Genomic DNA, 17,263 nt, shown 5'->3' with positions numbered 1-17,263 from the left:
GTATAATAAAACATGAACCAGTAACATGGTCAGTTATTATTATCACATATTAGATACTGTACATAATTGTATGTGCTATACTTTTATATGACTGGCAGGGCAGTAGGTTTGTTTATACCAGCAGCAGCACAAACATGTGAGTAATGTGTTGTGCCGTGATTGTTACAATGGCTGACTCCTTAGACTATAGGAATTTTTCAGCTCTATTATGATCTAATGGGACCACCGTTGTATATATGGTCCCTTGTTGACTGAAATGTCTTTATGTGGTGCATGACTGTATTTTTTTCTTTAACCTAAAAAAGTCATTGAATTGTTCAAGAATGCCTTGCGTGATCAAATTTTCATTTTGGAAAGTGATTCTGGTGGCAATGTGGAGAACAAATCAGAGGTAAAGTACAGGACAGCTGGGATTAGGCAGAGTGATGGGAGAGGAAAAGTTCAGGGATTCAGGGTTTATGAAGGAAGGGAAATCAACTTCGTTGTGAGTGAGAAGGAGTTAACACTGTTGGATCATAGGTTTCCTCCCCTCCCCCTCCCCCTCCCCTTCTCCCTCCATCACCCTGGCTGGAGTGTGGAGTGTAATGATACAGTCATAGCTCACTGCAGCTTTGAACGCCTGGGCTCAAGTGATCTTTCCTTTTCAGCTTCCCAAGTAGCTAGGAAGAGCGCACCACCACACCAGTCTTTTTTTTTTTTTAAAGAAACAAGGTCTCACTGTGTTGCCCAGGCTGGTCTCAAACTCCTGGCCTCAGGGGATCCTCCTGCTTTGGCCTCTGAAAGTGTTGGGATTACAGGCATGAGCCACAGCGCCCAGTGGATCATAGATTCCTATCTTTCTAAAGCGAGATAGGGAACACTGGAAAAGGGCCCAGATGAGGAGATGAGAAGACACTGTATAGTATATAAACTGGACAGTGGTTATCCCAGAAACAATTATAATTCCATGTGACAACTGCTATGATAGAAGAAGTACAGGATCCTGTGGGAGCACTAAAAATTGGTGACTGATAGGGACCAGAAGGCTTCCTAGCAGAGGTGATGCTCAAAAGATAAAGTGCTTAATAGTTTATGACAGCTTGCTCTGAAATGCTCTAATAGGAGTTTCTGAGGCTTTGAGAAGGGAGTGACTTTCTGAGCTGGTCAGGAAAGCTTCAGAGATGTGCTAGGCTTTGAAGGATGGGAAAAACTTAGACTCAGGATGGATAGGATAGGACTATTAGGAAAGGTAACTTTCGACCCCAGGGAATGGCAGAAGCAGAGAGTTGATCTAATTGACAGTAGGGAAGGTTTCAGTTAGGGGAACTTGGAGAAAGCAGTGGAAATATGGGTCAGGGCCTGTGGCAAGTTGTGATTCTATAGGCAATGGGGAACCTCTTAATGTTTTAAGGAAAAAACATTAAACTGATGGCTCTATGTAAGATAGATAGGAAGAAGAGAAGGCATTAAGGAAAAGTAAGTGTATTCGCTACTTTGTGTCTAATACCAGATTCATTGTGTTTCTCTCTGATTCTTCTTCTGCCATATCACAGGACTCTGTTGCTCAGCCTTGCAGTTATCCTCCATTCCTACTTCTCCCTCATTTCCCATCCTAGTTCCCCACTCCAGTTTGTGTTCAGATTCTAAATTTCTCATCTGTTTCTCTCCTTCCCATCTTCCTTAGTCATTGTCCTTGTTGATGTTTTTGTTTATAGTTACCTATTCCTCCAGACCATCTTTCACTGTTATGAAAATGATCTTTTTAAAGCAGATAAGATTATGTCTGCCCTGCTTGAAAATGTTCAGTGATGTGGATAGTAAAAGCACACCAGAAAGACATACTGACAAAACAATAACTGTAGTATTTCAAGATGAGTTGAAAGACATTAAGGAAAATGATATGAAGCCAGGTGTGGTGACTTACGCCTGTAATCCCAGCACTTTGAGAGCCTGAGGCAGGAGGATCGCTTGAGCCCAGGAGTTCAGCCTGAGCAACATAGTAAGACCTTGTCTCTACAAAAAATAAGAAAAATTAGCCAGGTACGGTGGCTTGTGCCCATAGTCCCAGCTACTCAGGAGGCTGAGGCAGGAGGATTGCTTGAGCCAGGAGTTTGAGGCTGCAGTGAGTTATGATGCTATGAGTGAGTTAGTGCACTCCAGCCTGGGTGAAAGAGACCCTGTCGAAAGAAAGAAAGAGAGGGAGAGAGAGAAAGGAAGAAAGAAAAAAAGGAAGGAAGGAAAGAAAGGAAAGAAGGGAAGAAAAATAAAAGAAAGAAAAAAATAAATTATATGAGCAGTAGAAAAACCATGTAAACCAGAATTAGAAAAACTCAGAAATGAGACGATAGAACAAGTCAAGTCACCAAGTCATTTCACAACTTAGGACCAGTCCACCTTACCAACCTCAGCTCTTGCCATGTTGTTCCTCCTGCCCCATAACACTTCACGCAGTCTTCCTATTATAGTCCTTTTCTTATAAATTTATAATGATTAGAGTATCTTCCCTGATTGTAAAGTCTTTGAGGCTTGAACTGAGTCTTCCTTCTCTTTGTACGCCTAACATGTTCTTAGCATAATATACTTGGCATATTGTACTTAGCATTTTGTAGGTGTCCAGTACCTGTTTATTGAATGAATGACTGACACTCTGTACTAAGATAGTCGCAGTGGGAAGTAGAGGACAGAATGAATGTGAAAGATGTTTGGAAAAAGATTGACAGAATTTGGTGACTGGATGGGAGATTTTTGACTCTTGGTGACCAAGTTGGTGACAGATGCATCCCCAAAACTTAGGAATGAGGAGAAGCTAGCTCAACTGTGGAGGAAATGGTAAGTTAAATTTTAGATACGGCAAGTTGGAGGTGTTGGTGAGACCTTCAGGTGGAGCTGCCCAGTGGTTTACGTGCACTGAACCTTGTAAGGTAACCGCAGAGAGGCTGGATCATGAATCTGCTTAATCCGAAAGGCTAGTATATACCAAAGCTGGCAGGCCCATTTGTGTTTCCTGAATTGCCATAACATTTATCTCTTGTTTGCAGCTTGGCTTGTGGAGATGTTGAAGGAAAGTTTGACGTGTTATTCAATAGAGTTCAAGCAATTCAGAAGAAAAGTGGGAACTTTGATGTAAGATGTTTCTTTTTCTGAACTTAATTTTACTATTACAGTCAAACATGCTAAAATAAAGTTTGGGCTTCTTTATTAATTTCTTGATTAACACATACTCTCCATTTTTTGTTAGATTGAGTTCCTTTTGTGAGCATCAGAGCTCAGGTGTGGGGTGGTGGGGGCAGGGACGAGGAAGAGAGACCTATTTACTATAGACCTTTTTACGCTGTTTGAATTTGAATCTTGTTACTTTCTTACTGTACAAAAAACTGGAAACAGACTAGCAATACTTCCCTGGGTGATTTTGGCCATGAGTTTGGCAAACACAGATCTATTTTATGAGTATATGGTATGGATTAAGTCAGATAACATGTACAAATGCTTCACAAACTGAAGAGCCCTATATAAATATTATGTACAGTTGCCAAATACACTGTAAACTCTTAAGACTACAGAATAGTATTCTAGGTATGAGGATAATTTGTTCATTAGGTTAAAGAGTGAGTCAAAACAAAATATACCCTCTATCTCTCAGGATAATACTTTAAGATTTGTATTTCACAGAGGGATTCTTTTTTTTTCTTTTTAGTAGAGATGGGGTCTCTCTCTTGCTCAGGCTGGTCTCAAACTCCTCAGCTCAAGTGATCCTCCCACCTCGGCCTCCCAGAGTGCTGGGATTACAGGCATGAGCCACCGCTCCCGGCCTCACAGAGGGATTCTTTAAAGGTCTATTTCTCTGTCAGTGTATACTCCAAGGAAAGAGGATGGTGGAGAGAGCCATGGCCTGGCAGGGTGGGTCTAGGAATACTTGAGGAACATTCAAACTCTGACTTCTTTTGAAAGTTCAGTTCCCTGACTCCCTCTTACCCATCTGCAACTTGATTTGACAGCTAGTGAGCCAAAATTTAATAATTCATGAATCACTAACTATTATAATTGCTGCTAACGAATTTGTATATTGAAATCTGCCAATTGATTAAGAATAAAAATCTGTTTCCCTCTGTAATTATAGAGGGAAAAAAAGAATAAAAATTTGGTTTGAGGTCATGAAGTAGTTGAATGTTGCTATCAAGTGTGTACTGTTTGATATTGAAAAATCTCATATATCTGTTTAAAAAACTCATTTTAGCTGCTGTTATGTGTCGGAAATTTCTTTGGCTCCACTTCAGATGCTGAATGGGAGGAGTATAAGACTGGCGTCAAGAAAGGTATAGAAATTGTTTTTATTTAACATGATTCCTAATAAAATTTCAAGGGCTGCAGTTCTTGCTGAGTTGTTTTTCACATAACTGGTTCTTTAAGAATTTCCCTTTTGAGCTCTGTATTGAGCTGGAAAGAATGTCTGTATATAATCTGTGTGTTCACATTTTGAATTTAGCTTAGTTTAATTCCAGAAAAACAATGTTCTTCTAGGTTGGCAGGAACTCAATAAATACAACCACATGTCCTTTCTTTTTTCCAGTTTTAGGGTATTTTATTAAGCTTTTTAGGGTCTGGTTTTTCTCATTATACATGGACCATCCTCTTTAAGATCATACTTCATTGGCCTAGTGATACCACTTGTTAATCAAGCCCCAAGGTTGGATGCAGTATATCCTTAGTGGTGAGCAGGTTCCACGTTTAAGATTGCTATGGGGGGAATGTGAATACATAGACTCTTTACTTTTGCTATGAGTATTTTTTCTATGGGGAAGCGTTTCTCAAGTTCTAATTCACATCTGGTAACTGTATGGTGTCATGTCTGTTGCCCTCACTAGCTCCCATTCAGACATATGTGCTTGGTGCCAATAACCAGGAAACAGTTAAATATTTCCAAGATGCTGATGGATGTGAGTTAGCTGAAAACATTACTTATCTGGGTAAGTTGGTATTTTTTGTGTTCGTAATGAAGATAATATAGTCTTCTCAGGAATTAGTCTACCAAGAAATTTTGGGTTGGGATTTTCTGCCATTACTACCTGAGAGAATGAGGGTTGGATGGTTCTTCCCCAAAGTCTGTGTCTATGCCTTAGGACAATGGCATTTTTCCATTATTGTCTCCCTCACCTCTCCCCAATCTCCTTGTGTTCCCACAACCCAGCACATACTTTTTTAGCTGATTAGAGGGATAGACTCTTTTGTCTACAGTGTATGGAGTACTTAAGATATAAATCATGTTCAAATAAAGGAAATTCCATATATGTGGCCTTCCCATATAACCTTTTTTTTTTTTGAGACAGAGTCTCACTCTGTTGCCCTGGCTAGAGTGAGTGCCGTGGCATCAGCCTAGCTCGCAGCAACCTCAAACTCCTGGGCTCAAGCAATCCTCCTGCCTCAGCCTCCCGAGCAGCTGGGACTACAGGCATGCACCACCATGCCCGGCTAATTTTTTCTATATATATATTTTTTTAGCTGTCCAGATAATTTCTTTCTATTTTTAGTAGAGACGGGGTCTCACTCTTGCTCAGGCTGGTCTCGAACTCCTGACCTTGAGCGATCCACCCGCCTCGGCCTCCCAGAGTGCTAGGATTGCAGGCTTGAGCCACTGCGCCCTGCCTATATAACCTTGATAGATTTATATAGCTTACTTGTTAATTAGGCTCCCAACTAGTTATCACTCTAGGTTTCACTCTAAGGTTTTGGCAACTCAAGTTTTTAGTATTGATCCTTTGGGTTTTTTACTCTCTTTGTCCTTTTTCTGGTTCCAAGTCCACTCTTCAATTCCAGGTTAAAGTTGTTCCCTCCACAACCCACTGTGCTACTTTTAGTAGTTCTTTCGATGTCTGACTGTTTTCAAAAGCACTGTCAAATTTTGCTTCTGTTTTCCCCCCACCTGCTGTCATTCTAGTGACTCTTGGATCATTTAACTTATTTTCTAAAATGACTACATTGCATTTTACATTTCCTGTTTGTTGGTCTCATTTCCCTAGAAAGCTTTTACATTCCCTTGCTATAAATACCCTCCTTCTCCCTCCCCACCATAATCCATCTTGGCCTTAAGTATTTATATCTGGCTGTGGCCCTCATGTTAGCAATCTCATCTTGCTTCAATCATATGGGGTTCCTTTAAGCAAAAAATTAAGGACAGGATTTTTACTTGTTTGTTGTTTTTAACCACAGTTGTGAGATATAAACTTTGAAATTCTGTTATTGTAGATCTTAAACATGGGCCTGACTTCATGGAAATTCTTGGTGTAGTTTTTAGATTTAGACTGAGTACTACTGTAGATATTTGGCAGCCATTTTACTACATGAATTTTGTGCCAGGAATGGAAAGAGCAGCCAAAGTACTTGGGTTATTTTTGTGAAATAGATTTTTTGGATCCAGTAGGGGCAAGCAATGAACTTGATAGAGAACATGTGATAGTGAGCTTGAAGTGCTTATAGAACACCCAACATGTAATTGGACGTGATAGTTCTTTCTAGAGTATCAATATTGAAGAGTACAGGCTTTGGGGAGTTGGTCTCATAATGATGAAAAATAAAGCCGAGAAGAGGATCAAATTGTTAAGGAAGAAATATATTGAAAAGGGAAGCAGGTAGATGATCATACCTTGGGAGGGGTATATCTTCATTTAGGGGTTGGACAAAGAGAGGCAAAAGTGTTTGGAGAGGTAAAAATATTGTCAAGTTTGTAGAATCTAAATGAAGAGAGAATAGTTTCAGGAGAGGATGCCATTGGCAATTATAGGGTGATCAGTGACCTTTAAGAGGGTGGTGGAGAAGTAAACTAGATTGCAGTGGCTTAAGCAACTAATAAGAGGTAAAGCATTTAGAGAGCCAGGACTACTCTTTAGAAATTTGAAACTAAAGAAGAGAGGAAGTTTCTTAGTGTATGTGTTCATTTTGGATGGGGATGACTGAGCATGTTTTTTCTGAACAGAAAAAGCCAGTTAAGAAGAGGAGACTCAGTAGATGAAAGGGAGGTGAAATTGTTGGAGCAAGAACTTGAAGGCAACAGGAGAGAATGGAATCAAGGCCACAAGCCAGGAATAACTCTAGAAGAGAGTAGAATCTCTAATTTTTCCCAATCAGTTCCTCTTTCCAAATGTTTTCCTTCTCTTAGATGTTGCTGCCTACCTGAAGAGTACATCTTTTCTAGACTGTAGTTATTTTTTCTTCTCATTGCCTTTTCCTGTGTCCAGGTGTCTGGGTTTCTTGTAGTCTATGTAGAGTCTTCTCTAGAAAGACTTTTTTTTTTTTTTTTTTTGCGACAGAGTCTCGCTTTGTTGCCCTGGCTAGAGTGAGTGCCGTGGCGTCAGCCTAGCTCACAGCAACCTCAAACTCCTGGGCTCAAGCGATCCTCCTGCCTCAGCCTCCCGAGTAGCTGGGACTACAAGCGTGCGCCATGACACCCGGCTAATTTTTTGTTTCTATTTTTAGTTGACTGGCTAATTTTTTTTCTATTTTTAGTAGAGACGAGGTCTCGCTCTTGCTCAGGCTGCGCTCGAACTCATGAGTTCAAGTGATCTTCCCGCCTCGGCCTCCCAGAGTGCTAGGATTACAGACGTGAGACACTGCACCCGGCCTGCTTCCCAACTTTTTTCAGTAATATTTGTAAGGCACCTGGAATAAGCAGTACAGGAGAGTTTACGGTCCTTCAGGCATGTAGAATGGCAGGGTTGTAGGAGAGTCATGGCATGGGGTGATTCATCATATTGATGACATTTTGTTCTGCAGTTTTGACTAAAACTTGTTTATTTTTCTTTGAACCCAGGTCGTAAAGGTATCTTCACTGGAAGTTCGGGGCTGCAGATCGTATACCTCAGTGGGACAGAGTCCTTAAATGAGCCAGTCCCAGGTTACAGTTTTAGTCTCAAGGATGTGTCTTCCCTGAGAACAATGCTGTGTTCAACCCCCCAGTTTAAGGGTGTTGATATTTTGCTCACATCCCCGTGGCCCAAGTATGTGGGGAACTTTGGGAATTCTTCTGTGAGTAGTGCTTGTTCAGCTGGAGTATCTAAAAGCAAATTGCACTGGCTTATGTTGGGTTTTTTTGTTTTTTTTTGTTTTTTGTTTTGTTCTTTATATTGAGTATTTTAGCTCTTGGTATGTTTCACTAGAAATCTTTTGTGAGTTTTTTTCAGGATTCTAAACGCTGTATCAACTGACCAAAGCAAAAGTTGATCTTACAGAAGTGTGATTCACAGATGAGATTGTTGAAATCTTAGTTATAAGTGAATGGTTTTTTAAGTTATATTCTCTGCTTCTGGTGTCCTCTCTCAAGCCTCCTTTTGATATGTTTTGAGGGTTCCCTAATTTTCAGTGAAAAGATTGACAGCTAGTGGCGAGCTCTGTAGTTGTATTTTCCCTCTTCCATTCCAGATTATTACTTATTGGCTATCAGACTATTTTTAAAATTGAATCATTATGGGATACAGGCTAGTGATCTAAAGATCTAAAGATGGGAAACAAGGTGTTGAAAACTAGGTATTTCTCCAATAGGAACACTTTAATGTTAGGATGCATTGAAGCTCACCATTGCATTTGATTTTAGTATTTTTATAAATAATCTTGAAGAAAATGTACACCAGGAGTGATAGCTATCATGGGTAGTGAAATATTACACGTTATTTGGTGGAAATAAGCCTAAGGAAGATCTTGAAAAGGTTGTGTGTGAGGTCAGAAAGCATCAGCTGAGCATTAGTGAAGGGTAGTGTAAGGATGCATTTGGGGACAAATCTACAAGAATGGATTCAGAATTATCAGTGACGATCCACAAGAGGGCCCTGTAGACCGTGCCCTGCCCACTTCAGCACCACGTGTCTACGACCAAAAAGGCCAAGAAGATACCAGGCATTGTCAGAGAGGATGTTGAAAGGAAAAGGGTCAACATTCTCTTCTCCTTTCATAAACTCATGGTTATTCTTCACCTAGAAAACAAGGGATAGTGCTGGTTGCAGCACAAGGATATAGGAAAGCTAGGGAAGCTCAGAGAAGGGCTTTTAAAGTGATGATGCAAGGGAGAAGGACACACGTGATGATCTGTGAGAAAGGATGAGAAAACAAGTCCCCTTCATTTTGGGGGGAGACGAAAAAGAATTCTGATCAAAGTTTATAAATAATCATACAAGATACTTATGGGGGAGAAAAGTATAGTTTATCAGTCCCCAAAATACTGCAACTAACCTCAAGGCTAATTCCCTACCCTTCAGCAGAACCTGAAGGAGGCAAGCATAAGACAAAAGGAAGTTCCTGCTTTACTTAGTGGAACATAAACTTTGGTAATTTTTTTATTTCTAGCTAATACTTTCTCAGAATAGAGTTTATAAATAATGTTATGGATGAGAGATCACATAATTGGTTGTTAACGGAAGCTAAGGATGTTCTGAGCACATCCTGACAGATTGTATGTTACTTTAAAACTTTCTAACAAGGTTGTGGTTGTGCCTTTCTGCAAACTGCCACTTGCTTGACTGAAGCAAAAAAAGGAATGCTTGCTTATGTGATGAGGTCCTTGAATATTCCATACCAAATATTCTATGGGTCCTAGGGGCCTTGAAGGCTAGATTTTATTTTTTATTTTCTGCGTTGACTATGACTATCCGCATTGTCAGAACTACAGGTGCATTACAAAGCAAACTAGAAGCACAGTTTGTGGGCTCCAGAGAGAGTGCTTGCTTTCCAAAAAAAGGTTTTAGTAATCCATGTTTTGGATATTGATATGGAGGAGTTACCTTACCTTTTAACCCCTGGCTACCAACAATTATACCTATTTCTGCATTCATAATAGTCCAGTTCCCTTATTTGTTTGATTAACCTGTGATTGCCATAAGTATCAAATTCACTGTGCAAATCTTTCTGCCCACATTTATGTCCACATATAAATTTCAAAGACATTTCAAAGTGTGTTGTTACTTCTTTGTGTTTCTTGATTACTCTTGGGTCCATATGGATGACTGAGTTTCTATTTATTAGGGAGAAGTGGATACCAAAAAATGTGGTTCTGCTTTGATCTCCACTCTTGTCACAGGCTTGAAACCAAGATACCATTTTGCTGCTTTGGAAAAGACCTATTATGAGAGGCTTCCATATCGGTGAGCAGTATTTCATTCTTTTTGGCTTTTTGAAGAATTTGCTTTGGATCTTCTATGTAAACTTCCCTTGTTCATTTTTAGCCATATAACCTCTTGGTTCTATTAAAATTTGATTACACAGGCAATGAAATGGGTGACTCTCAAGTCATTCAGCTTAATTTGTTCCCTAATTTGAAATACAAGGGATTGGACTATAAGTTTCCTTAAAGGTTTGAGGGTCTGAGGTAACAATACTGTTTAACCATTATAGTTCTTTGTAGCACATTAGGTCCTGTTAGGTCCTGCTTTGATCAGGTCAAACTAGTACTGTATGTCTTAATAACTCAGTTCTCAGTATAATCAAGTTAACTCTGAACTATCTTAACTGATAAAGGGATAAAGGATGTGGATAATCCCTTTATCCCTAGTTTACCCTAAAAGGATAACTTTTTTTTTTTGAGACAGAGTTTCACTGTGTTGCCCAGGCTAGAGTGCCGTGGCATCAGCTTAGCTCACAGCAACCTCAAACTCCTGGGCTCAAGCAGTCCTTCTGCCTCAGTCTCCCTAGTAGCTGGGACTACAGGAATGCACCACCATGCCGGGCTAAATTTTTCTGTATATTTTTAGTTGTCCAGCTAATTTCTTTCTATTTTTAGTAGAGACGGGGTCTTGCTCTTGCTCAGGCTGGTCTTGAACTCCTGAGCTCAAACGATCCACCTGCCTCGGCTTCCCAGAGTGCTAGGATTATAGGCGTGAGCCACTGTGCCGGCCTTTTTTGTTTTTTTTTATAAACAAAAGTAATAATATGTGCTTGTTGTTGCCAGCTCAAAAAACATACGTGAGCAAAAAGAAGAAAATAATTCGCCTCTCCCCATAATCCCACAGCCTGATATATAATTATAGGTAATACAGGTTTTTCTGTTAAATCTCCGTGTATGCATTCCAGAAAAATCTCTTATTCTCTAAAAACAGAGGTTTTGGGAGCAAGCCACTCAAAACCTGTATAACTTTTAAGAATCTGAATACACAGTTCTTCATAGAACATATACAAATGACCAATAGGCACATGAAAAGATGCTCATATCATTAGCCATTAGGGTAATGCAAATCAAAATCACAATGAGATACCACTTCATACCCACTGTGATGGTTATAATCAAGAAAACAAATATGTAATAACAAGTGTTGGCAAGGATGTGGAGGAATTGGAACCCTCATACATTACTGGTCGGAATGTAAAATGGTGCAGCCACTTTGGAAGACTATTTGGCAATTTCTGAAAAGGTTAAACGTAAGAGTTACCATATGACTGAGCAATTCCAATGTTGTTCCAAGAGAAATAAAAACATAAGTTCACACGAAAATTTGTACACAAATGATCATAACGGCATTATTCACAATAGCTTAAAAGTGGAAACAACCCAAATGTCCATCACTTGTTGAATAGATAAATAAAAAATGGTATAACCATATGATGTAATGTTATTTGGCAAGAAAAAGGAATAAAGTATTGACATGTGCAGCAACATGATTGGACCTTGAAAACATTATGCTGAGTGAAAGAAGCCAGACACAAAAGACCACATATTATATGATTCCATTTATATGAAATGTCCAGAATAGGCAAGTGCATAGAGATAGAAAGTAGATTAGTGGTAGCCTAGAGCTAGTTGGAGGGAAGTAGGGAGTGACTGCTACTAGGTATTAGGTGTCTTTTTGGAGTGATGAAAATGTTCTAAAATTAGACTGTGGTGATGGTTGCACAGCTCTGTGAATATATTAAAAACTATTGAATTTTACATGTAAAATAGGTGAATTCAATCATTTTTATTTTAAAATAAATGAAGGAAATATCTTCATAACGTTTTTATCTGTACTTGTGGTTTCTCTGCGGTATTAATTTTCTATTGCTGCTGTAACCAATTACCACAAACGTCAGCTTCTAGAGGCCAGCTACATTCCTTGGCTCATGTGCCCTTGCTCCATCTTAAAGCCAGCAACTGGCTCGAATACTTCTTACAACTCTGACCTTCTGATTCACTTTTCCCTCTGACTCTCTTCTACTCCCTCTCCCGTCTTTATGGATTCTGTGATTGTGTTGGGTCTACCCAGGTAATTCAGGATCATCTCCCTCTCTTAAGGTCAGCCAGTTAGCCGATTAGCTGATTAGTTCCATCTGCCACTTTAATCCCCCCCCCTTTGCTGTGTAAGTGAACATATTCACTAATTATGGGGATTATGACATGGACATGGCTGGGGGGATTATTTTGTCTCTCACACCTGGGTAGCATAATAGTAGAGAGTGTTAGTAGTTCTTTTTTTTTTTTTAATGTGTATTTATTTTTTTATTTCAGCATATTATGGGGGTACAAATGTTTAGGTTATGTATGTTGCCGTTGCCCCCCCCTCCCCCGCCAAGTCCAAGTTTCAAGTGAAGAGTGTTAGTAGTTCTTGAGGCCACTGCACTAGTCACTACTTGCATTAAAGAAAGACACTTCTGGCTGGGCGTGGTGGCTCACGCCTGTAATCCTAGCACTCTGGGAGGCTGAGGCAGGAGGATCGCTTGAGGTCAGGAATTCGAGACCAGCCTGAGCAAGAGCGAGACCCCGTCTCTACTAAAAATAGAAAAGGAATTAGCCAATCAACTGAAAATAGAAACAAAAAATTAGCTGGGTGTCATGGCACACACTTGTAGTCCCAGCTACTCAGGAGGCTGAGGCAGGAGGATCACTTGACCGCAAGAGTTTGAGGTTGCTGTGAGCTAGGCTGACGCCACGGCACTCACTCTAGCCTGGGCAACAAAGCGAGACTCTGTCTCAAAAAAAAAAAACACTTCTGCAAGATATTCAGCTTTTTTTTTCTTAATGTCTTCGTATATTATTAAAGTTTCTATTGTGAGAAAATTTGTTTCAATCGTTTTTTAGAATTGTCAATAATTGGATATGAACCAGCATGACTTTCACTTAATACTGATATCAGTCGCTTATTTGCCAAGTATGAATGTGCCTGTTCTCTTTAAAGAAAAGATTGTAGCAAAACAGACTATATTTTCACATTTTCCTTTCAATCATGTGAATATAAAATATGTATTCATATAAAATGGTCTTGTACTAGATTTTTTAGAATTTTTTTTTTTTTTTGAGATGGGTCTCATTGTGTTGCCCAGTCTAGAGCGCAATGGCTGTTCAGAGGTGTGATCCCACTACTGATCAGCATGGGAGTTTTGACCTGCTCGGTTTCCGACCTGGGCTGGTTCACCCCTCCTTAGGCAACCTGGTGGTCCCCTGCTCCCAGGAAGTCACCATGTTGATGTCAAACTTATTACAGACACCCAATCAGCATAGCACATTACAGCCCAGAACTCCTGGGCTCAAGCGATCCTCCTGCCTCATCCTCCTGATAGCTGGGACTACAGGCATGTGCCACCATGCCGGGCTGTACTAGACTTTTTTTTTTTTGAGACAGTCTCACTGTGTTGCCCGGGCTAGAGTGCCGTGGCATCATCCTAGCTCACAGCAACCTCAAACTCCTGGGCTCAAGTGATCCTCCTGCCTCAGCCTCCCGAGTAGCTGGGACTACAGGCATGCGCCACCATGCCCGGCTAGTTTTTTCTATATATTTTTAGTTGTCCAGCTAATTTCTTTCTATTTTTTTAGTAGAGACAGGGTCTCGCTCTTGCTCAGGCTGGTTTCGAACTCCTGAGCTCAAACAATCTGCCCGCCTCGGCCTCCCAGAGAGCTAGGATTACAGGCGTGAGCCACCGCGCCCAGCCTGTACTAGATTTTTTTAAAATAAAATATATTGTGACAGATTCAGGAAATTTCTGTAGCATAAGGAAAATAAAGGATTGGCTTCTGTATTTATTAATGGTCAACTCACTAAAAATAAAATATATATAATATCAAAACTTTTTTATCTTTTAATTTCAGATAATAGTTGCTCAGTGTAGAATGATTTTGAAACATAGAAACACTCAAAATAGTTTGGTATATATAGTTTCCATGTTTTTTTTATGATACAGACATATATTTTTGTATTTTTCCTAGAAAAATGAGATCATGCTATATTACTAGTTGACACATGTTTTTTCCACTTAGAATACATTTCTTTTTAGTTTTCATTATTTTAGCTTTTTATTACACAAAAGAAGAGAATAAGAAAATGATCCTCATGTACCCATCACCTAGCTTCAGCAATTATCAGCATTTTGCCAATTTTACAATTCTTTTAAAGCCAAAAGTTGGAGTTTTGATGCTTTTCAGAGACATGATCTCATCTCTTCCTAACAATAGTCCTCTGAGTTAAGGGTTTTGTTACCTTACTAGATGGATAAGTAACTTACCTAAAATCATGTGACGTGTGGTGATGGACTCAGGATGCCTGCTGTTTTCAGGGCCCCATGAAGTCTACATATTTCATAATTGCAAATCAAAAGTAAAGGTGTTGGTAACTTGTTATCTCTCAAATACGTTCTAGAAACCACATTGTCCTACAGGAAAATGCACAGCACGCCACTCGGTTCATAGCTCTGGCAAATGTTGGAAATCCAGAAAAGAAAAAGGTAAAAATTTGAGTATTTGGTGGTAGTTAATGTTCATTGTCTTCTTGATAAATGTTTCCTTTGCCCAGTTTAACATTCAGGTCTTCTCTTCTCCCCAACTGCAAATTCCCAGCAGCTTTAGTGACTTCTTTGTAAAGACATGGTAATGAAAGCTTAGGTTTCCTTGGGTCCTTTGTGGGAGATTTTAGAGAAGGGCTTGGGAAAATAGGCCCAGTGAAATAAAGGCACAACATCAAATGAACAGTGTTCCTTTCCTCCCACACCCATGTGGCTGTCTCTACAGGTATTTGTGAGTTTGCCCTCAGACAGTACTCTCACTTGCTTCTATTAGCAGCTTCATTTAGCAGAAATAATAAAATTCTCCCAAGGATTTATCTAAGCCCGTCTTGGCTGTGAGAAATATTAGTGACACCTTGAATCTATCTTTGTATTGGGAAACAGTGCAAGTGATGAAAGAGAATATACCAGAAAAGTAGATTGTTTTTCCTGCTTCCCTGAGAGTATTTCTGATTTCCTAGGGCTAACCTGTTGTGGATTGAGACAGCTAAAATCAGAACAGTCAAGTGGGGAAATAGGCAGATAAATAATCTAAAGATTATTCCACTATAACATACCATAGACAATGTGCATACAAAAGATAAGCAAGTGCATATTTTGTTTTATCCATAATATTTTAAGCTTTTAAGACCAGTTCTTTGTTAGCAAGTTTAGATTTATAATTTTTTTTATTGCCCTTTCAAACCGAATAACACTTTGAGAATATTTTCAGTCTATTGCTTTGCTCTCGGGGACATATTAGCCTCAGCCACAAGGTACTCCTACTTCAGTCAAAGGGTGTGCACATTGTAAAATTTGGCAAGCATTATTAAATTCATCTCAAAATTTTGTTCCAGTTTACCAGCAGTGTCTGGTTTTTTTCTCTCCACATTCTCATTGGGTAGCATCAAATTTTTTTTTGAGACAAAGTGTCACTCTGTTGCCCTGGCTAGAGTGCCATGGTGTTAGCTCACAGCAACCTCAAACTCCTGGGCTCAAGTGATCCTACTCCCTCAGCCTCCCGAGTAGCTGGGACTACAGGCATGCGCCACCATGCCCGGCTAATTTTTCTATATATTTTTAGTTGTCTAGCTAATTTCTTTCTATTTTTTTTAGTAGAGACGGGGTCTCGCTCTTGCTCAGGCTGGTCTCAAACTCCTGAGCTCAAATGATCCGCCCGTCTCGGCCTCCCACAGTGCTAGGATTACAGGCGTGAGCCACCGCGCCCGGCCTAGCATCAAATTTTTATTGAAGTTCTTGCCATTCTCATAGATGAAAGGTGGTATATCATTGTTACTTAATTGTATTTCCCTGAGGATATGCAGGTTAGCCATCTGTTCATATCTTATCTAAAGTTTTTAATGTCTGCGCCATCAGTCCAAGATTCTAGATATTTGTATAAATACTTCTTTGCTACTAGTCTCTAAGAAAATTTTTCAGCATGTATAGCAGGAATTTGTATAACATCAGAGAGGGAAACCCAAAGTTGTCCAATTGTGTTTTTCATTAGGAAAAAAGTATAGCAATGCCAGGATTTTGTTGACAAAGTACACAAAGATAAAGGACTCAAAGACAGAAATACTTTGTCTTCAGGGGTTACAGAGAAAGTCCTACTGGGCCCTGTGACGATTGACACTGTTTCCTTATCTGAGTGAGAACCCCTGATTTGTGTAAGGGCCGGGGGTTTGATTGTTGCTCATTACTTCATCAGCCCTTTGTTAGCCCCTGCATAGACCACTGAATTGACACTGTGGCCTCAGGTTCACATGTGGCCCTCCAGATCCCCACATGCGGCCCCTAGACCGAATCCAAACTTCACAGAACAAATCCCTTTATTAAAATAATTTGTTCTGTAAAATTTGGATTCAGTGAAAAGGCCACATGTAGCCCCTAGGCCGCAGGTTCCCTACCTTGGCTGAGTTTCAGGTGCTTTCTGTGAAATCTTCACAGTAAAATAGGTTGATTACACTTGGTTAAATGGTATTTCCCCTAATGTTGTTATGTTCTTTTTCCTAAAGTATCTTTATGCCTTCAGTATTCTTCCCATGAAACTAATGGATGCAGCAGAACTGGTAAAACAGCCTCCAGATGTCACTGAAAACCCTTACAGAAAATCTGGGCAAGAAGCATCCATAGGAAAGCAAACTCCTGCCCTTGAGGTATGTTCTGACTGAGGGGTGGTATTTTCTGGGCAGGATTGCCCATTATAGGTGTGTTTTTCCTAGTTAATTTAGTACAAAAGACAAGTTTAATCCTTATAATCTAAATCTTTTTTTCCTTGGGAAATCATGGTGATGTTTAGAAAGTCTTAGTAGATTTTAACTAAGCTCTGTGTTTTTTATTGTAGTTGGCACTTAACAGTTTCAAATGCTAAGTCTTTCTTTGACTAAACTTGATGCAGGTGTTAGGGTTATAGTTTCATATGTTAAGTCTTTCCTTTTCCAAAGTTGATCTATTAGCTCTTCAGGCAAGGATCTAGCTGCTTGGTAGCAATGTAATTTGTGATTTTGTAATAATTGCTAGTAGGTAAATAAGAATCACTCTGAAGAAATTTTCTTTTTCTTTTTTCTTTTTTTTTTTTTTTTTT

General features: G+C 39.6%; 1 protein-coding gene across 2 annotated transcripts in view; it reads left to right on the top strand.

Annotated features, from left to right (window-relative positions):
* CWF19L1 (CWF19-like 1, cell cycle control (S. pombe)) overlaps positions 1 to 17,263 on the top strand; it is a 31,147-nt gene that overhangs the window by 2,934 nt on the left and 10,950 nt on the right. Inside the window, exons 2-8 of one of the 2 annotated variants that reach the window (XM_012661741.1) lie at positions 3,018 to 3,102; positions 4,214 to 4,292; positions 4,842 to 4,943; positions 7,781 to 7,995; positions 9,982 to 10,100; positions 14,556 to 14,640; positions 16,695 to 16,835. In XM_012661741.1, the coding sequence (XP_012517195.1) occupies positions 3,018 to 3,102; positions 4,214 to 4,292; positions 4,842 to 4,943; positions 7,781 to 7,995; positions 9,982 to 10,100; positions 14,556 to 14,640; positions 16,695 to 16,835 (826 nt within the window). The remainder of the gene's footprint in view (positions 1 to 3,017; positions 3,103 to 4,213; positions 4,293 to 4,841; positions 4,944 to 7,780; positions 7,996 to 9,981; positions 10,101 to 14,555; positions 14,641 to 16,694; positions 16,836 to 17,263) is intronic. The other variant, XM_012661743.1, reaches the window with a different exon arrangement.

This window comes from Propithecus coquereli, unplaced genomic scaffold, assembly GCF_000956105.1.
Source record: "Propithecus coquereli isolate 6110/MARCELLA unplaced genomic scaffold, Pcoq_1.0 Scaffold73, whole genome shotgun sequence".
NCBI classification, from domain to species: domain Eukaryota; kingdom Metazoa; phylum Chordata; class Mammalia; order Primates; family Indriidae; genus Propithecus; species Propithecus coquereli.
The sequence above is the reverse complement of the archived record's forward strand: the minus strand, read 5'-3'. Positions and strand labels throughout refer to the sequence as shown.